This window comes from Lagopus leucura, unplaced genomic scaffold, assembly GCF_019238085.1.
Source record: "Lagopus leucura isolate 7727_CA_CO unplaced genomic scaffold, USGS_WTPT01 Super-Scaffold_100037, whole genome shotgun sequence".
Classification (NCBI taxonomy): domain Eukaryota; kingdom Metazoa; phylum Chordata; class Aves; order Galliformes; family Phasianidae; genus Lagopus; species Lagopus leucura.
This window is the reverse complement of record NW_024962286.1, coordinates 1,596,248-1,616,130: the sequence shown is the minus strand read 5'-3', so window position 1 is coordinate 1,616,130 and position 19,883 is coordinate 1,596,248. Positions and strand designations below refer to the sequence as shown.

The 19,883-nt window shown below is 56.9% G+C and overlaps 4 protein-coding genes across 5 annotated transcripts in view; 1 reads left to right on the top strand and 3 right to left on the bottom strand.

Moving 5' to 3' along the window:
• VWA5B1 (von Willebrand factor A domain containing 5B1) overlaps nt 1–3,609 on the top strand; it is an 18,197-nt gene extending 14,588 nt beyond the window's left edge. The window contains exons 18-22 of one of the 2 annotated variants that reach the window (XM_042883404.1): nt 290–397; nt 1,035–1,109; nt 1,617–1,686; nt 1,851–1,974; nt 2,101–3,609. In XM_042883404.1, the coding sequence (XP_042739338.1) occupies nt 290–397; nt 1,035–1,109; nt 1,617–1,686; nt 1,851–1,974; nt 2,101–2,742 (1,019 nt within the window). In that variant the 3' untranslated portion in view covers nt 2,743–3,609. Of the gene's footprint in view, nt 1–271; nt 398–1,034; nt 1,110–1,616; nt 1,687–1,850; nt 1,975–2,100 lie in introns of both variants that reach the window. The other variant, XM_042883403.1, reaches the window with a different exon arrangement.
• Nucleotides 3,610–10,485: 6,876 nt separating this feature from the next.
• Nucleotides 10,486–11,578, bottom strand: CAMK2N1 (calcium/calmodulin dependent protein kinase II inhibitor 1). Its single transcript, XM_042883326.1, has 2 exons — nt 11,416–11,578; nt 10,486–10,922 (listed from the first exon to the last, which is right to left on the bottom strand). Exons 1-2 carry the CDS (start codon nt 11,576–11,578, stop codon nt 10,852–10,854), a joined length of 234 nt encoding a protein of 77 aa, XP_042739260.1. The 3' UTR covers nt 10,486–10,851.
• A 1,960-nt stretch (nt 11,579–13,538) lies between these two features.
• On the bottom strand, nt 13,539–16,891 carry MUL1 (mitochondrial E3 ubiquitin protein ligase 1). Its single transcript, XM_042883225.1, has 4 exons — nt 16,772–16,891; nt 16,564–16,651; nt 15,393–15,513; nt 13,539–14,817 (listed from the first exon to the last, which is right to left on the bottom strand). Exons 1-4 carry the CDS (start codon nt 16,889–16,891, stop codon nt 14,088–14,090), a joined length of 1,059 nt encoding a protein of 352 aa, XP_042739159.1. The 3' UTR covers nt 13,539–14,087.
• A 1,467-nt stretch (nt 16,892–18,358) lies between these two features.
• FAM43B (family with sequence similarity 43 member B) lies at nt 18,359–19,339 on the bottom strand. The gene has a single exon (XM_042883366.1). The coding sequence runs from the start codon at nt 19,277–19,279 to the stop codon at nt 18,401–18,403; it is 879 nt and encodes a 292-aa protein (XP_042739300.1). The 5' UTR covers nt 19,280–19,339; the 3' UTR covers nt 18,359–18,400.
• Between the last annotated feature and the right edge of the window lie 544 nt (nt 19,340–19,883).

The following is a 19,883-nucleotide window of genomic DNA, read 5'->3' as shown; positions in this document are numbered from 1 at the left end:
CCATCATTGAGTACAGCCACACAGGTAACGTGGGGCTGGGGCTTGGGTGGGGAGCACCCCAGGAGCCTCGCCAAGGCTCAACCCAACACCAGATCTGTGCAGCTAAGGCTGCTCCATCCATCCGTTGCTGGGTTCCTGTCACTGGTGGTGGCAACAACCTCACTCTCTGTGGCCAGCCTTGGGTTGGGATGGCATAGGGACCGAGCTCACCGGCCTTCGGGGTTTGTTGCTGCCCCAGTGCCTGGTTAACACCAGCAATTCTCATACCAAGGGGTTTTGTCCAAGCAAGGTGGCCATAGGAGCCTTAGCTCGGGGCGCAGGAGGTGTCGTGACCTTTCCTCTGCACAACCCCTCTCACCGTGCGGCCAGAATGGAGATGATGGATTTTATGGCATGGGTAAGACCTGGCTTTGGCTGTGTCTCCTTGCTGTTGTTCTCATTGCCTCAATCCATGAAGATGGACTGGTCCAGTGGTTGGCAACCAGCCTGCTGCAAAATCCCTTCCAACCCAACCATTCTATGATTTTATGAAGATATGCCCTTTTAGGCTTTTTTTTTTTTTTTGTAACTGATATCTTCTCTGGTCTTTTGACCAGTTATGTACAGTGCTCTCCCCTCCTCGCTTCTGCCTCCCTCCCCCCCTCTCCTCCCCCCCCAAAAAAAGCCCAGCCATTTGCTCAGAGCAATTAACCACACGTCTGGCTGGAATCCTTCTCCTTAAGCAGGGAAGAAGCTGCAATTTGCCCTGAAACTCCCAAACCACATACAGTGGCTGCCAACCATGCTTGGAAGTTAATTGGCAGCCGTAGCACGGATAGCATGAGGGATGAAGCGGGGCATAATTAGAGGCAAGGGGCTGTGAGGCACTTGCCTGTCACCAAATCCTCTGCTAATGAAGACAAGCTGGGCTGGGACTGCATCTGTTGCTGTCAGGGATGCGGCAGAACTAAAATCACCTCTGTGCTCGGGGGCTGGAGGTGGCACAAGGGAGATTTCAAGTTGGTAGTGATGCTGCTGCGCTTCCTTCCTTGCAGATATGGAAGAGCCCAGGCTGTCGCCATGCAGCACCCCACTGTCCTCCAGCTGGAAGCGCTGCCGCATCCCTGAAGGTAAGGGAAGGCTTCCAGGGTGCCCAAAGGTGGGGCAGCTCACAGCTACGTGCCAGGCCCCACATTTTGGGCTCCAGCACCGTTCTTGCTCTCCACGTAGCTTCAGCCCTCGTGATTCCTGCTCTCTGGAGTCAGGTCTGGGCATGGGAATGGGCAGGAAAACGGCTTGGAGCTGCTGCTGCATAATTGCTGGGAAATTGAGTCAGTGATTTGGGCTCCTCACCCAGTTTTCTGCTGAGTATTCTGTTTTTTATTTTTCAAACTCTATTGCCTACAATTAGGCCTGTGAGCACAAGACCTGGCTGCTTCCAGAGGTGAAAGGCACAGAGCCTTTGGTGCAGATTTCCTCACGTTCATTTTTTAATTCGGTTACCCTGAATCCCACACAAGCAAGAAGAGAGGCAGGATTTTAGCAGACGCAGCAGCTCACACCCCAGCACTGTAGGTTTTGCTTCCCTTGCTCTGACAGTCACTCTCCTGTCTCATTTTCTTGGTGTTTCTTCCCAGTGCCATTCCAGAGCCTATCTGCTTCTTCCACACGCTCCCCAAAATCCATCGAGAGCATCTTTGCTGCAAGGTATGAGTGCACCCTGCCTTCCTCTGCCATGTCTGTCTCATGTGTCCGGCACGGAGCAGTGACCATCACTGTGTTGGTTGAGAATAGGGGTGATTGGATGGGATGGGGAGGTGGGCATCAGGAGGGGATGCACAGACGATGGCTGCCATCCCATCCTCCTGCAGGCTTACCCTCCAGAAGACCAGGCTGCTGACTCGGGCTGCCAAAGGTTTCATGAGCAAATCTCCAGCCAGAGCAAGCGAAGCCAGCTCTGAGAGCGACAGCGAAAGCGCCGATTACCTTCCCCTGGTGAGCAGCTCAGCCCTGGGCCATCCAGCACTGTGTCAGGAGGTCCATTTTGGGATGGGGATCTCCTCTTTCCCTGCACGACGTGCATATGGTTGGTATCTCAGAGCTTCTTGCTTCTCCTTGCAGGTGTCCCTGCAGCTGGCCTGCGGTGCCTTCCTCATGAACAGTGCCTTCTGCAAGGCAGTCAGCATCCCCATGGAGAAGCTCTGCTGGACTTCACCCTTCTCTTGCCACCGCTTGGCGCTCAGCCCCTCCAGCTCCTCCATCACCAAGAAGCCAGAGCAGTGTGGAAGCCCCGTGCACAGCCAGCGGCTCCTGATCCCCAACAGCAGCTCTGCATGGGATGCAGGAGGTGCCATGGAAAGCATCTCCAAAGCTCTGAAAGCTGAGAGCGAGCTCTCCCCCCCTGCCATCACCGTCCGCCACTCCCCAGCCGAGCAGTGGGATGCCAGCATCTCCGAGGCAGACAGCACTGATGTCCAAAGGCTGCTGCTGGATATCGAGCTGCAGAAGCAGACAGAGCCTGAGGGGATGCTGTGGGCCACGGCTGTAGCACTGGCCTGGTTGGAGCACAGCTCAGCATCCCACTTCACTGAGTGGGAGCTGGTTGCTGCCAAGGCCAGCTTGTGGCTGGGTGAGCAGGACTTCCCACAGGGCTGCAGCCTGGCTGCTGTGAAATCTGCAGCCCAGCAGCTCTTTGTCTTGCTCAGGCACTGGGATGAGAACCTGGAGTTCAACCTGCTGTGCTACAACCCTGGCAGTGTGTGAGATGGGGCAGCAGGATAGGGACCCATCCCTGAGGATGCCACCACAGGGACCTGTGTGGGCTGACCAGGCAGCCTCCAGCTGGTCAGCAAACAGAAGCAGCCTGGGCAGAATGCTGTGCTCAGGGGTTGGTGCTTTGCCCCAGGGCAGTCCCTGCAGTAGGATGCTAGCTGTGTGCTTCTGGTTCCCAGTCAGCTCTTGCCCCTTCATTGCTGCCAGGACTCTGTGTCCCCTCCAGAAATCCGTGCATCCTCAGCTTCTCCTATCTCAGCTGTCTTGTAGCAGAAGTGGGCATCCCTCAGCATTTCATAAGGGAAACCTGTGTGATGGACCACGGAGCTGGGAGGATGCTGCCTTGCCTTGAGCCCCGTCAGCTGCATCAGTTGCAGATGGGGACCATAAATCTGGATGGTGCTGAGCTCTGTAGCCCCAAGGCTGCCAGAGTGGGTGGGCAGGGAGAGCAGCCCCCAAGGCACCAAATAGAGACACCCTGTGCCAAAACAACTCGGGGCGTTGTGCTCCCTGCCAAAATGCTGCATCCCTTGTGTGCAGTGCTCTGATGTTGTGCTGTCGACCGATGTATTGTCCGTGTCACTCCTTGTAGAGCCGTGGGGAGCAGAGGACAGGCTGCAAAGGAACATTTTCCCAGCATCCTACTTTGCCCCAAAGATCCCACCTGGAAAGCTCCACGGATGTGGGCACGTCACGTTGCCTTTTCCTCCTGCAGTGTGTGCTTCAGGTTTCTGTGCTCTGTGTATGTGTGTGTGTGTGCAGTCAGGGATCTGTGAGCATCAGTGTCACCCTTTGGGGTCTGTGTGATGGGATCATTGGCACTGCCGTGTTGTCTGGGTAAACCAAGCCTGCCTTGTTTTGGGGTCACCCCCACTGTCTGCAGTGTGGTGCGGATCGTGCGAAACAGGAGAGCAAAAAAAAAAAAAAAAACCCAAAACCTTTTCATTTCCTCATTTTGGCTCAGAGGGGAAGGAGATGCACCTGGAGCTTCCGTGGTGCGTGGAGAACTGATGGCTGTGGGGTTTGATGAGCAGTTATATGAGTGGGGGGTTATATGAGTTTGGGGGATTGGACTCGATGATCTCTGGAGGTCCCTTCCAACCCCTACAATTCTGTGATTCTGTGATTCTGAGTGCCTTCTTGCAGGTGTTTCCCCACCCCATCCCATTCCTTTCCCCACTCCCCTCCCTGCCCCACGGCTGCTCCCTTGGCTGAGCCACATGGATGGCAAACAGTCATTTATTCACATCCTCACACCCTACCACATGCCAGCCAAGCACCAGGCCGTGCCTGCCCACTGTTGTCTGGGCTCGTTAGCCACCTCCAGCTGCCTAATTGGGCTGCTGATGAGGGCCGTGGGGTCTGCCTGGAGAGGGGACAGGTCCCCATGGCTCTCTCCTGGTTTGGCTGAGGGCTGGATGCAGTGTGGCTGCTGGGATGCTGTTGCTGGAGTGACCGTGAGTGCCTCATTAGGAGAAATGAGTCTGAATACAGTCATCAGCTGGAGCTTAATAAATGAGCCCCTCCGTGCCGCGCAAAATAAATATTTGCGTGGGGAGAGAGCGGCTTCCCCAGTTCCACAGGGCAGGTGGGCTGGATGTTGGGATTTTGGGGAGAGAACCAACCCGAGTGGGGCATCCCTGGTGCCAAACTGCAGTCCTAGCCAAGGCCAGACCTCAAACCTCGTGTTCTCCATAGATGGGGCGCGTCGGCGGAGCGCAGGCGGGTTATGAAAGCCACCAACACCATCCCCATCGAGGGATGCTTCTCAGGAGGGACGCGGCCACTCGGTGCCGTGGGCTCAGCTCTCCCAAAATAGAGCCCAGGGCAGCTCTGGGTGTCGGAGGCATCCGAGCACAGTCATGTGGATGTTATGCAAGAGTTGATGATAGGTTGTAAACAGCTATTAGCGTGATTGACGGAGCCGGGACCGAGTGTTGGGGGGGAGGAAGGGAGAGATGAGTAATAATGATTAAAAATAATTAGCAAATCGAGACGTTCCCTAAATGAGGGAGAAGCAGCGTGAGGATGGAGGAAGGGGACGGGAAGGAATTGTGCCCCAAGGGGTGAGGATGAGGAGGGATGCCTGGCAGCAAACGCGTGGGTTTTGGGAATGGGAATTTGGGGAATGGGGTGGGGGGCCATTGGGGGATTTCTTCCCCTCTCTCCTCAGCATCCATCTGGTTGTGAGGGGTAGAAGGGCACTTGGTGCCCTGAATGGGCTGCATTGCGTTGGTCGCTTGGAAACCCAAAGAGAACAGCTTAAAAACTGACCCCAGTCTGGGGGGAAAATAGATGGATTTGGGTCCATTGAGCTCCACCGGGTCCCAGCATCCCCAAAACCAGAGCCAGAGCTCAGCCCCGACTTAATGAGGAGAAACGAGCAGATTATGGGAAGACAGCTTCTATTTATACATAAATACGGCAGCAATCAGCGGCGCGGGGCAAGGGAAATCCAATAGAAAGATGCGACTGTGTAAGGAGCTTTTGGAGCCAAACGTTACACAATCGGTCGCTTTTCCTTGGCTGCACCTCCAAATCCCAGCAACTGAGAACAATGGGGGGTGACCGACCCACACGTGGGTCTGATTGGTTTCTGCCCATTGGGCTCCAGAGCCCCCCCCCCCCCCCCCAAATGCAGACCCCCGTTGGGTGTGGGATGATGCACTTTGAACTCAAACTCCTGAGGTTTTGGGAGCAGAGAGCCGGGGAACCGCTTGGCAGAGACGTGTCCCCGCGTGCATCCTATATATATAAAGAGCCATATGCACCCTGCGCCGTGTGGGGCTGTCAGTGGGCGCTGACATCCTGAAAATAGCTGCATCCACCAACGCCTCGACCCACGGGAGAAAAGGGGCACTGGGGGGGTTGGATCTGGGTGCCCCATGGGGGTCGCGGGCTCTGCAGTGCTCCCCTGGGGTCAGGCTGTTCCTAATGCTGTTCCCATGGGGTTTTTTTTCCTGTGCCGACAGCGGTGAGGACATCAGGGACAGCTGCAGGTGGTAGAAAGGTTCCCCTCGCCCCCTTCCTTCCATAGGTTCTGTTGCAGCTGCTGTGCTGAGTCCGTTCTGAGGTTTGCAATTTAACTGGGAAAATCAGGATTAGGGGAAAAAGAAAAAAAGGGGGGGGGGCTCGTGCTGATGGTGCTGTGGACCCCTGTGGTTTTTCCAATCTCGGCCCCGTTCCAAATCCCCACTCGCAGGGTGAGCATTTGGGCTGCAGGCTGCACTTCTGGGGAGGTTTGAGTCGTTAAACCTCCTGAATGCAGCAGTGTCACAGTGCAGGTGAGCAAGAAAAGCCAAGCTGGAGCTCTGCAAGCTTCTCCTTCCTCCCTATCCATCGCATTGGGGGTTTCGCAGCTCTGTTTTGGGTTAACCCTTTCCAAGGGGTGGATTTTGGATGGGCTTCAGATCCATTAGGAATTGTATTTTGGGGGGATTTGTTTGTTTGTTTGTTTCTTTCCCCATCTGCCTGTGCAGGATGCGGGATGACACCCAGATCCCTTGGGTTGGTTCATCAGATCATTAAGGTTGGAAAAGAGCTCTAAGGTCACAAGGTCCAACCACCAACCCATCACCACCATGCCCACTAACCACGTCCCTAAATTTGGGGCCATTTATCCCTAAACCTGGGGCCATTTATCCCTAAATTTGGGCTTGAGTGTGCCTCTCCAGTCCTCTCCTTCCCCACAGCACAGAGATATTCATAGGGTCACGTTGGCACGAGGCTCCTCAGCGCCCATTGAGGGAAACAAGAACCACCACACTGAGTCAGAACCTGGATCCCCCCCCTCATCCCCAGCTCACCGTGACTCACCGCCCTGTATTTAAGGTGTTGCATCCCATGTTGGGCTTCTATTGATTTATTTATTGGTTTAAATTTCACACGTGTGCCAATGGAACGACCAGTTCTGTCCAATGCCATTGGAACGACCAATTCCGTGTTTTTCCCACTGATTTCCCCAATGTTGGTTGTTTTTGTTTCATTTTATCATCCCTCCCCAAGTTGGGACCCGTCGGAAATGGCAAAACCATCTCCCACCCCAAAAATCATCAGCAATGCTCAGGTGAGGTGAGTCAGACGCCCCTGAACCCACAGATGCAGGGCTGTGTGTGTGCCCACCCCCTCCAAATAAGAATCCCTCCCCTCAAATCTCTGACTACCGAACCAGGGGTTGATGCTGACCGTGGCTTTGGGGCTGCATTCGGGTCCCTTGGTGAAAAATGATGGTCTTTTTTGTTTTTCTTTTCGGTGCGGTGCCTCCCACGTGTGGTTGTAAAGCAACAGTTCGACACCTCGAGCAATGCATGAATTAAGATGTCTGATGTTTTGCTTCGTCCTCATTAGTGGGAACAGCTGGCAGGAGTGGAGGAATTCTAACTCCAGGCTGAAGGAAAATGAAATGCCCAGGGGGGGGAGAGGTACAGTGCAGCACATAGGAGGGATCTGGGGGTTTTGTGGGATGCTTCTATGGGGCATCCCCACTGCACCTGGCTCCTATAGCTATGGTCATTCCCAAATCTGGGCTGGGAAGCTCTCATTTTCCTGCTGGTGGTGTTTCCCCGCACAGCAATGTGTCTCTTCAGGGCTTCTCTTCCTATTTCCCTCCCAGAATGAAAATCCTAAATCCTCCTTCCTGGAAGGAAAACTCAACCCAGCGCTTTGGTTCCATGCAGCAAGATGTTGCTCCTCTAAAGGAGAACCCAAAGCAGTCGGGAACAGCCCCCAAAAGCCCCATGAGCTCCTGATGCTGTGGATGGAGGATGATGGGGGCAAAGCCCCCAAATCCCTACGTGGGGATGTGGAAGTGGCCATGGCCCCATAGCAGGGGTGGGCAAAAACCCATGGGTAAGTGATCAGCCATCGGGTTTTTCCAGCTCCTGCCCAGGAAGGGTTCAGTGCCATTGGAACAACCAGAGCTGTTGGAACAACCAATGCCAATGGAACGGCCAGTTCTGTCCAATGCCATTGGAACGATCAGTTCCGTGTTTTTCCCACTGATTTCCCCAATTCCCCAATAACAGCGACCCTATTCTTCCTCAAGGCAATTCACTCCCCTCACAACAGCACAACCCAGCCAACCCCGACCCCGTTTCCATCCCATAGCGGCACCATTTAGGGACAGAACGGCCCCATCCCACCCCCAGGACCCCGCTGTTCTCACGGCCGTGCCCTGTGCCGCCGCTCCCTGGGCGATAAATAAAAGATTTTGCAGGGAGCTGCTGCCCTACTTTCTGTGCCCTACTTCTGCTGGGGGATGAGGATTTATTTCGGGTGGTGCTGTGAGTGCCCGCGCTTTCTGTGGGTTTTGCAGAGCGGGGCTCTTCTCGGGGCAGCCCTCATGTTGCACCATTGCTCTGCAGCAGCCTTGCTCTGCTTCTCCCCCCCCCTTCCGCCCCCCCCCCCCCCCCCCTTTTTTTTTGGCAGAGCTGCCCAGAGGCTTTGTTTCGAGGTTAGAAATGGCTTTTCCCATCAGTCGGCTGCTTTAGGGAAGGGTGAAACCCATAAGGAGCTGAGGACCCCAAGGATGGGGCATCCCCACCCGCATCCCACTATAGGGCGTTCTCCATGGGATCCTCTTCCCACTGCAGATGTTGAATTCCTGCCCCATACACAGGGATGGGAGGGCTCAGAGCCCACAGGCAATCGCACGGCCCCAAATCCCATAGGGGAATGGGATGGAAGTGCCCACCTGGGTGTGGGATCGTCCTCCTATGAGCGCTGCAGGCTTTGGCACCACGCTCACCCCCCCAGCACTGCTCTCCCCCTTTCCTGGCCCCGCTGCTGCCCGCCCCATTACTTATTTATGGCACATGAAAGATGCATGGCAGCGGCTCTGGGGCTCTGCAGGATCGCGCTGTGCTCAGCACTGGGCTCTGCTTCCTCCCAGCTCCTCCTGGCTTTGGGGGATTTGGGTATAGGGGAAGGGAATGGGCAGATGTATCCAACAGTCAGTGAGGACAGACCCCATTTTCATGCAAAATGAGGGCTTTTTGGTAAATCTACCCAAGTGGGTGCCATCCATCTGTAGGATTTCCTGTGGTCTAGGGTTTTCTGTGGATTTCCTTCTATAGGGTTTTCTATAGTGCTGAGCCCATCCCAGCTGCAGCCATGGGAGCTGAACCCATGGGAAACGCAGTGCAGAGAGGTTAAATAACAATAATTAAAGTAAGAGTTTTTAAGGGAAAGTTTCATCTGATCTTCCCATCTGTTCTACACCTGTAGGAAGCTGCGTGGGCTGGAAGAAGTAATAAGAAACGAACACCAGAGCTGCCCTGCATGGATCAGCCCCAAGGGGGACAAAGGCGATCCCAGTGACAGCCCTGATCCCAACCCCAAAAAGGTGAATATCGTGGCCAAAATCACCCAATGGAACTTCCAGGTTATGAACCTGGGTGCAATCACAGCACTGTTTTGGGGACCTCCTGGACTCTGTAGGGCGAGATGACCCCACAGCCAAGCAAAAAAACCCCAATTGGGGTCCCCAACCATCTGGAGGACTATTGAGGTCTTCCAACCTTTTGAGATCCCTCCACCATAACCAAGGGGATTACTGGGCTCCCCAGTCTGCGGGATGATTGGGGTCCTCCAACTTTTTTGGGGTCCCTCCACCATCACCAAAGGGATTGATGGGGTCTCCAATCATTTAGAGGATGATTGGTGTCCTCCAACTTTTTGGGATCCCTCCACCCGTAGCCAATGGGACTATTGGGGTCCCCAATTTGGGGAACTATTGGGGTCCTCCAACCTTTTGAAGTCTCTCCACTCAGAGCCAAGGGGACTATTGGGGTCCCCAACCATCTGGAGGACCACTGAGGTCCTCCAGCCTTTCGGGGTCCCTTCACCATAACCAAGGGAACTACTGGGGTCCCCAATTTGAGCAACTATTGGGATCCCCCAGCCTTTTGGGGTCCCCCCCTTCAGAACCCCCATATCCCATCCACCTCATGCTGAATCAATCACCGCATCCCCAGCCCCGGAGGTGTTTTCCCACCGATCACCCCAATGACCCCATCCCTAATGAATATTAACACCCATTAATTATTCAGCAAAGCACAGCAGCCCGGGAGCACTCCGCCTTTTGTCTCATTTTCCTTTTTTATTGGTACATCATTGCAGAAATAGCCCTGTGTGTGGAGGACAGTGCACCAGACACGATATTCCCATAAAGGAGGAGAGGACACCCGGCCACGCTCCGTCATTCCGAGCCGCAAACATACAACAAAATCACCCTCATCACAAGAGGGGAATAGATATATATATATATATTTTTTCCCTTTTTTAATTTTTCTTATTTTTATTTTTTTATTATTATTATTTTTTTTTTTTTTTGCATCTCATGCGAAATAGTTAAAAATTAAAAATTAAAAAGAGAAGGAAAGAAAAAAAAAAAGAACCCCACAAGAGCCCGACGGAGCCCTGCGTTTTGGCACTCCGGATGACAGCAGTTCTCGTCGGCGTCCATCCGTTTCCTTACGGACGGTCTGTGAGAGAGAGGGAAATTGCCACGAGGGAAGAAAAATGAACCAAACGAAGGTCACCCACACCACACTGCATGGCTGTAAGGAAAGCTGCGACCCCATAGACATCCTCCCATCGCTCCCTTGTGCAAGCGCCGTCAATAAAAACCCCATTCCCCCCCCTCCCCCAACCACCCCATCCCCAAAACCCATCCCTTTATAAAGTGTGGTTCCCTCCCCCCCCCCCCCCGCCAACCTCAAAACGCGACCGAAATGAAACGGAGATATCTGTAGGTTTATAGCATTCGCCAACATCCAAAGACATCAAATTAAAAACCGAAACGAACGGAGCGCCGGGAAGGGAACCTGCGCTTGGGTTCCACCGCCTGAACGCAGCTTCGGAGGGGCTTGGGACCCCCCGTGGGGCAGCCCCACGGCAGAACTGCATCGGGGGCATTTGGGAGCAAGGGGGGGGGGGAGGATGACGATGATTTTTTTGTTTTCGGTTTTTGTTATTGTTATTATTTTTAGGTGTAATTTTGCATCATTTGGGGGGATTCTGCGCCGCTCGTCCTCGTGCTGGAGGTGCTGGGATTTTGGCCGATAACCTCAGAGAGCAGAAATCCCTGCCGAGGGGGCACTAGACGCCGGGGGGGGCCTTTTCGGAGAGGTTCTGCAGCACGTCGTCGATCCTATCGTCTTCAATAACCACTGGAAGGATGGGGAAAATGGGAAAACAAAAGGACGGCCGTCAACGCGGTGTGGCAGAGCCCGGAACCCGCGGAGGGACTGAGGTCACGGGGTGCTGGTATCTGGGGAGGGATGGGATGGGGACACGGGATGCTCATCCCGGGATGTGCTGCGTCCTCAGGGTGTGAGATGTGCTGCGTCCTCAGGGTGTGAGATGTGCTGAGTCCCTGAGGATGCTCGGTGCAAGGTGAGCACATTAGGGCACATCCCCAGGGTGGGACTGATGGCATGGCGTCCCGCAGGGGATGCTCAGCCCCGGTACCTCGGGGAGCATCCCAGGGTGCAGGATGTGCTGCATCCCAACGCTGCAAGGCGAGCACCCCCCATAGTGACGAGCAGGACGAGCATCCCCGGAGTCCCCGTATCCCCGGGCCGCCGGTTCAGGCTGACCCGCTCCCTCCACAACCCCCAGTCTCTCCCCAGGGCCTCCCAGTCACCGTCCCCGCTCACCCACCTCTTTTGCTGCGTCCGATCTGCCCCAGCTTGGGGGGCCGCTTGCCCTGCCCGGCCGCCAGCAGCGCGTCGGGGCCGTGACGGAGGGGCACAGGGAAGGGCAGCTCGCCCCCCGCCGCGCCCCCCGCCAGCTGCCCCCCGCCGTACGGCGGCCCCTCCGCCATGGCCGGGGCGGCGGTGGCGGCGGTGGCAGAGGGGGGCCCGGCGCCGCCCCCCCCCCCCCGACAGCCTCCCGGGCCGCGGGGGGTCCCGAGCCCCCCTGGGGCTGCGGCTCGGCGGAGCGGGGCGGCCGCCCCGTCACATCCCGGCGCTGCCCGCCCGGCGCTGCCCGCGGCTCCGGCGGTCCCGCGGCGGCGGAATCGGTGGCGGCGGCGATAGAGGAGCGGGGGGCGGGAGCGGGGCGGGGCGGCTCGGGAACGCCCCCGGGATGGGCCGGTCCCCCCCAACCCCCCACCCCGCAACCCTTCCCGGAGGGTGCGGGGATCCCCCGAGCCGGGAGGGGGTGATGCCCCGGAACCGACCCGGGGAGCCCGGCGCTGCCCTGTGCTGCCTGTGGGAGCGTGCCCGTCCCCGTGCCGTGGACCATTTGCGTCCCCTTGCCGTGTCCCCGTTACGTGTGTCCATGGCATCTCCCGGTGCCGCGTCCCCATGCCGTGCCCCTGTGTCTTGTCCCCATGCCATGTCCCCATACTACCTCCCCGTGCTGTGTTCCCATGCTGTGTCCCCATGCTGGGTCCCCGTGCCCTGTCCTCGTGCTGTGTCTCCGTGCCATGCCCCTGCGCCTTGTCCCCATGCCATGTCCCTGTGTCCCCATATCACATACCCATACCGTGTCCCTGTCCCACGTCCCTGTACTGCATCCCCACACCATGACCCCACACCATGGCCCTGTACTGTGTCTGCATGCCACGTCTCCATGCCTCGTCCCTGTGCCCTCTACTGTGTCTTCGTGCCACGTCTCTGTGCCATGTCACTGCACTGTGTCCCCGTGCCATGTCTTCATGCCATGTCCCCTCGCCATGGCACTGTACTGTGTTCCCATGCCACATTCCTGTGCTGTGCCCCTCTGCCATGTCCCCATGCCATGCCCCCACGTCACATCCCGGTAGTGTGTCACTGTGCCATGTCCTCATGCCATATCCCTGTGCCACATCCCCTTGCCATGTCCCCACACCCACCTTTCCCAGCTCACACTGATCTTTCTGCCCGGTGGCTGCAGAGGGGATTATTTTTGACAACGCAAACCAGCAGAGACACGGGGTGAGCAACAGTTTTGGGGGCAGTGCTGCATCCCCGGCACATTCTCGACGCAACCCCTGCAAAAAGTCGGAGGGGACAGCAGGGATAGCAACAAAAAGTCGGTTTGCACGAAGCAGCCTCGCACCATCTCTGCGAACAGCTCGCAACCAACGGGGACTTCAGCTCGTTTAGGGGCAGAACAGCTAATTTTGGGGCAGGTGAAGGCCGGGGTTCCCGTGTTTTTGGGGCCGGGACTCGCTGGGAACGCAGCCGCAGAGCCCCGCTGCCAGCTCCTTGCATAACGCTGCGTCTGCGCCCAGCATCCCGCGGGGGAAGCTGGGGAACAGGAGGCAAAAGGCAGCGGGGGCAGCGCAGCCCCCAGGAGCTTATTTTGGGCGCTGCGGGGATGGCTGCGTTCCCTACAGCCCCCATCGCAGGACCCGCACGGGGTTTGGGTGGAAAAAACGGCTTTTTGGTGCTGCACGGGGTAAGAAAAGAATCCCCTCCTGCGTCTGTGGCGCCGGGGGAGAACCTGGGCTCAGCCGGTGCTGCCGAGCGCGCCGCGGGGTGACGGATTGATGGCAGCGGGAGAAGGGAAGGAGACGCGCCGCCGTCCCTGCGGATTTCTTGCTATTTCTGCTTCTTTTCCGCCTCCTCCCGCAGCGGGAGCGCACCGCCACCTGCAGCCCGGCTGGATGCGGCCCTGCCTTTGGGTTTTCTCCGCGTCCCGCTCCAACCTCAGTCTCTTCAAAGAGGAAGCGGAGAGCCCCCGGCCTCACTTCGCGCTTCTGGGGTGGATGCTGCTTCTTGCAGCTCGCGGAATGCAGCGGGAGCAGAGGAAGGCAGCGCCCTCAGGGTCGCAGGGACGGAACAAGCCAGGACAAACACGCTTTTCAATCAGTTTTATTACAAGCTGTGCCTTACCCCAGCCCAAACCCCGCTGCAGAAATCAACCAGAGCACTGCCATGTCCCGATTCCCACATTCTGGTGTGACACAATCACGTGTGGCCAAAGTGCAGCCCCTGGCAGTGCTGGCAGGAGGGGACGATGGAAAAGCTGCTCCTTGCCTGTATTCACCATTTATCACAAAACCACTGGCATGAAGCAGAAGCTCTTCTGACCCCCTGCTCAGCCAGCTGGAGGAGCTGCTGGGAGGCAGCACTGCGCAGCCTCAGGACTCCTCATGTCTTATAACAATTTTTTTTAATCACCAGGGTATTGCAGAAACAAACTGATTTTGCCTCCAGGAGCACCACGTGAACCCTGAGCACCTGCAATCGTTTTCAAGCCCAGCTCCCCTCCAGCTTCCTCCCCCTTCCGAAGTCCTTTCATCCCCAGCAATCCAACCACCCCAGCGGCAAGAGGGGCAGGCTGCAAGCAAACCCTCACTGAGAGGGAGCCCTCCAAAGAAACCCCCCCCGAGCCACAGCGCTTTAGCTGTTGTACAGGGGAACCACCCTGCTGATGGCCTGTCTGCAGATGGGGCACCTTTTGGGCTCTGGAAGGGCTCGGTAGCACTCACTGCAGGAGCAGACGTGCCCACACTCCAGGAAGACGCAGGATTTGGCACTGCTCAGGCAGATGACACAGGCATTTTTCAGCATCTCTCCACCCTCGGCGTTCACTTCGCGCATCAGCCGCTCCTGCGCTTGCCTGAATTCCTCCTGCATCTGCTTGAGGTGCCGCCTCTCCCGGTGGTGCCTGTACTGCTTCCTCAGGAGGTAGAAGAGAACGGCACAAGTGCTGAAACCAAAAAGGATGGTCAGGATCTTCCAAAGCTTGGCACTCGATTCCTGTTTCTTCAGCAAAGCATCGAAATCGGCGCTGGTCAGGTAGTAGCGCAAACCCTGCTTGGGTGGCTGCAGCTTGATGGTGTTGTTGTCCAGCACCAGCTCCCCAACGCCAGTCAGCGCTGCTCCCACCTTCAGCATCTGCTCTGTCTCCTGAATGCCTTTCGGGCGCTCCCCGCTGATGTAGTGCCCGATGACATCAGGGAAGGATTGCACCGAGGGGTGGAATTTCTCGTGCACCGTCTCCAGGCTGAGCTCAGCGGCCTCCAGAGGTTTCATCACCCTCACGGAGACGCCGGTGCCGTCGTCCAGCGGGGCCAGGTCGAAGGCAGTGGTGTTGGTTCTTTGGTGGATGATCTTCTCGTAGTCATTCCTGGGGATAAAACAAGCGTTAGTGCTTCCACGCTGGCAATCCAGGCTGGGTTGGGTGGAGCCTGATCTACCCAGGAGCTTGCTAATCTTTAAGGTTCCCTCTAATTTAAGCCATCTTGTGATACTACAAAAAGCCAAGCAGCAGGGAAACACCACAGCTGTCAGCACAGCAATATTTGTCACGCTGCCTGTTGTCCTCGTGGTGTCCCCCATGCAAAACCTTCTGCTGTCACAGGGAAAGCTCTCGGGGCAGCCAAACCCAGCCAGTGCTCATCACCTTCACAGCTGTGATGAGTTGCAAGGTGGTGAGAAGAGTTTCCTTTTGGAAGAGCTTTGTTGGGCTGCTCAGTGCAGCACAAGGATGCTTGAACAGCTGCTCGGGGCGGCCTCCAGGTTCCATATGTGTGGGGCAGTGGGCAAAGCCCTGAGCTGCCAGAGCTCAAGGAGTGTTGGAACGCTGCTCTCAGACATAGGGTTCAGATTTGGGGCATTCCTGTGTGGAGCCAAGGGCTGGATTTGGGGGTTCTTATGGGTCCCTTCCATCTTAGGATGTCCCATGGTTCTGTGGGTACGTACCAGAGGTGAGTCGTTCGGTTCCACACCATCTTGTGCTCCTGCAGGGTCAGCCTCTGCACGACGCCCTTGCAGTTCTCCACAAACTGGCTGCTCAGGGTGTCCTTGACAGCGCGCACCACGCCTGGAACACATGGAGTGCTTGAGCTGTGCTGCAGGTCTCTCTTTTTTGTTTGTTTGTTTGTTTTTTTTTTTTTGTGGGGGAAGATAAACTTCCAGCCCCAAAATGCCTTTTTTTTTTTTTTTTTTTTTTAATGGGGTTACAGACCCAAAACTCAGCCCCACAGGGCTCTGGGATACGTTTAGCTCAAATTCCAGTCTTTCACTCTCAAGGTTTTGGAAGGACACAGGCTAAATCCTAGCCCAAATGTGTCTTGTGGAGTTGGTGGAGGCCTTATCTCAAATCTCAGCCCCACTGTACTTTTTTAGGGGGAGAAATAGCCCAAATACCACCCTCACTTTTTTTGGTGGGGAAGTAGCTCAAATCACAGCCTTGTTGGGCTTTTGCAGGGCCAGATTAACCCAAATCCCAACCCCACAGGGCCTTTGGGGTGGGTTTAACCTAAACTCCATAATCCCATCCCCAAGAATTTTGGAAGGGAACAGGCTAAATCCAAGCCCCGTGGCATCTTTAGGGAGGGATTAGCCCCAACCCCAGCCATGCAGGGCCTTTGGGGTGCGTTTAACCCAAATCCCAGTCTTTCACCCCATGGTTTTGCAGGAAGCAGGCTATATCTAAGCTCCATAGATTTGTTTTTAGGGGTGCTAGCCCAAACCCCAGCAGTGCATATGGAAGGAATTAGCCCTAGCCTAAGTCAGAGCCACAGAGCCCTCTGTTAGGGCTGGCATTTGCCCCTCTGAAATTTAGAAGGAATCAGACCACATCTGTCCCCTCCCTGGGTACCATTTTTGGGGGCATTTCACCCCAACCCCATCTCTGTGGGGCTGTGAAGGAGGAGCCCGGATCCCCCTCCCCACTGCTGCAGGGCAGTGATGCCCCAACGCAGCACAGCCCCAGTTCCTCAGCTCCTTCCTCCGTGCCCCCCATTACTGTTACTGCCACGACTTGCATGCGGGAAGCTTTTTTTTGGCGCAAAACGTCAGATTTTGGGCAAAAACGCTTGAACCAAAGAGGCGGTGGGGAAAGAGGCCCAGCATTTTGCCACGCCAATACCTTCGATGACAGCATAGGGCACGCAGCGGCCCGGCGCCTCCAGCAGCACGGCCCGCAGCTCCCCGTCCAGCCGCAGCCTCCGGGCGCCCTATGGGACGGAAGGATCAACCGCAAGGCCCGGACCCGGGAGCAGGCCGCGGCCTAGGCCCGAAGCGGCCACCGCAGCAGGCTGCAAGCCGCAACCCAGCTCCGGAGCTCCCGTACCCACCTGCAGGCCACGGGCGAGACGGGCCTGCTGCCGGTACACCGAGTAGAACAGCGCGGTCAGCCCTGTGCCAGCCGCCAGCAACGCGGCCTGCAAGGCCGAGGGCCGCCCGCCGCCTTCCATCGCCGCCGTTACCGCGGCAACCGCGCGGCGCGGACTGATGACGTCACTGATGGCGTACAGCGCGCGGCGCTCTACCATAAAGCGCGCCTTTACCATAGAGTGCGCGGTCCTCCGAGAAATGGATGGAGGGTTTCCAGACGGGGTGGAGGGCTGATGGAGCCCCACTGCAGCCCCGCAAGGCCTTGGAAAGGCTTGGCCGAACCCTACAAGGTCTCTGGGGTGGGTTTAATCCAAATCCCGGCGTTCAACCAGCAAGATTTTGGAAGGTGAGAGGCTAAATCCTGGCCCTGTGATGCTTTGTGGAGGTGTTAGTCCAAATCCCAGCCCCACTTCACTTTATTTGGGGGAAATAGTTCGAGTCTCAGTCTCACAGGGCTTTTTTGGGGTCAGATTAACCCAAATCCCAGCCCCACTGGATATTTGGGGTGGGTTTAACTCAAATCCCAGCCTTTTACCACGGCATTTTAGGGCAGGATACCCCATATTCCAGCCCATGGGGCCTTTGGGGTGGGTTTAGCCTAAATACCATACTCTACCCCCAGGATTTTGGAAGTGGACAAGCTAAATTCCAGCCCTGTGGCACTTTTTGGAAGGGATTAGCCTGTATCTCAGCCCTACAGGGCTTTCAGGGTATGTTTAGCCCAAATCCCAGTCTTTCACCCTAGGATTCTGCAGGATGCAGGCTCTATCTAAGCTCCAAAGGTTTATTTTTAGGGGTGTTAGCCCAAATCTCGGCCCCATAGTGCTTCTGGGGGGCAGTATCTCAAACCCCAGACCCGTAGAGCCCTTTGTGGGAGCAGCCAGATGCCAGCTCCCAAAGTTCCGAGGGAATCAGGACCACAGCCTGTCCTTTCCCTGGCTGTTGCATGTGGGGGGAGCTCACCCAAACCCCATCCCTGTGATGCGTCCCCTTCCTCAGGCTGTGGGGCAGCGGTGCCCCTTGTTCCCTCTCCCACCGTCCCATTTATTCAGCTCCTTCCACTGTGCCCCCGCATTGCTGCTCCTGTCAGGGCAGGGAGAGCAGGAACTGAGTGAAAATAAACCATTTTGGGTAAAATTCCAGGGATTTAGGTTCTCTGGGCTGCCTTTGCGACCCAGCTTTCAGTCCTGGGGTCCCCACTGCAGCCCCCCCCCCCAAAGCGTGGGCCTGCTCTATTTAAACCGCCACGTTGCCATGGCAATATGAGCATCACTTGACGTGGAATGGCATGGAAGGTGCAGAACCCCCCCCGCCCTCCCCTCCATCCCCCCCCGGGGGGAAATTTTTTAGAGTAAAAAAAAAAAAAAGGGTAAATACAAAATAGAAAAGCAACAAACCATCGCGAGTCTTCCAGGCTGGTGAGAGACAGGCGCTGTCACAGGCAGAAAACACAAATTGGGTTTATTTCCAGGAGAGGGATGGGGGGATCCAGGTGTCCCCCCCTTCAGAGCTAGGGACGTAGCCCTATTGTCCAGCTGTGTCCCGAGGGCACCCGGTGTGGCCAAAGCAGTGGACGCCAATGGGGATGCTCAGCATACGGGGGCCCTTGGGCCACGCAAGCTGCACCCCCGCATCTCACTGGCCAAAGAGACCACGGTGGGCCCCCCGTCCCCCCACGTGCCCCCCGTCTCCTCCTCGTCCTCCTCCAGGATGGAGCTGAGCCGTGGGGCGCAGCGGGCGCGCTCGGCCGGCGGGCGGTAGGGACACTTGGCATTGAGCAGCCTGCGCAGGGGCACCAAGGGGACGATGGCTTCACCCAGGAGCTGCTGCTGGAGGCGACGGCCGTCGTTCTGCCTTTTGAGCCTCTTGAATTCATCAAAGGCTGAAGCGGAGGTCTGGAAGAGGAGCAGGGCCATGGCGCGCGCCGTGGCGGCTTTGGGGACGAGGACGGCGTGACAGCGCAGCACCACGGCTTTGTTCTTCACCTGGTGCCGGTAAACCCACGCAAAAACCTTCGGGTGCCGGCGGTCGGCTGTGCAATAGGTGATGCGGTGCAGCAGGTATGCGTGGCCCGACCTCCTGGCACCCTTCTCACCCGGTGCCATGCGGATGCCGTGCGGCCCTAAGGTCAGCTTCATCTTGGCCCCACCAGCGCCCGCGTCGCTTTTGGCCCATATTTTCCCCACCGCCTCCTCGGTGCATCCCTCTCCTTTGGCGTGCAGCGTGACTGCATTACCCAGGTAGCGCACGGTGTAGGTGGGATCCTCCTTGTTCAGCTCCACTTTCTGCCGCCGGCCTCCAAACACAGAACCCAACCTCTCCAAGGGGCATTCGGGCAACAAATCGGGGCAGGAGCGCAGGAAGCCGGCCAGCAACGAGGCATAGCCCAACCCTGGCCCCAAGCTTTTCCCTTTGCACTTACGTTCGTTTTCCACCAGCACGAACTTGCTGCGGCGCCAGGGCAGCATCACCTCGCTGCCGGATCCGGATCCGGACCCGAGGGTCTGTCCCCGTGTCCCGTTCCCAAGGGCCGGTCCCCAGCGGGATGCTCTGGGTGAGGAGGCAGTGATGCTGCTGCTGCGGAACGGAGCTCTGCTCCACCTCCCCGGGCGTGCAGGCAGCCGCCGCGCGCAGCCCAAAGCGTGGAGAGGAGGGAGAACGCATCGGCGCACACGGAGGGATGCTGCCGAGCTGCTGCTGCCGGCAGGAGATGTGCTGCTCCGCTACGGGGAGAAAGAGCAGCCCCTGCAGAGTGCAGAGCCCAGAGAGCAGCCCCAGCCGTGCTCCGTGCTGATAATGATTTTGAGGAGATCCATTTGGGTTTGGGGGTGCTGCCCCTTTTGGGTTTGGGGGGATCCTTCTGTTTCTTTTTTCATATGGTTTCCCTTTGATTTTGGGGCGATTCCTTTGTTTTTTGGGGTATTGCTCCCTTTGAGTTTTGCTTGATCTCTTTGGCTTTTGGGCAGTCCCTTTGGGTGTTGAGGTGTTACTCCCTTTGGGCTTGGAGCAATTCCTTTGGGTTTTGGGGTGTTGCCCCCTGTGAGTTACTTGATCCCTTTGTTTTTTGGGGTT

Coding starts and splice junctions, on each gene's coding strand:
- CAMK2N1 (XM_042883326.1), bottom strand. CDS start 11,578: ATGGCGGAGGGGCCGCCGTACGGCGGGGGGCAGCTGGCGGGGGGCGCG. Junction 10,923..11,415: donor GATCGGACGCAGCAAAAGAG/GTGGGTGAGCGG, acceptor CCATCCTTCCAG/TGGTTATTGAAGACGATAGG.
- MUL1 (XM_042883225.1), bottom strand. CDS start 16,891: ATGGAAGGCGGCGGGCGGCCCTCGGCCTTGCAGGCCGCGTTGCTGGCG. Junction 15,514..16,563: donor GCCCTATGCTGTCATCGAAG/GTATTGGCGTGG, acceptor CATGTGTTCCAG/GCGTGGTGCGCGCTGTCAAG. Junction 14,818..15,392: donor AACCGAACGACTCACCTCTG/GTACGTACCCAC, acceptor TTTTATCCCCAG/GAATGACTACGAGAAGATCA.
- FAM43B (XM_042883366.1), bottom strand. CDS start 19,279: ATGCTGCCCTGGCGCCGCAGCAAGTTCGTGCTGGTGGAAAACGAACGT.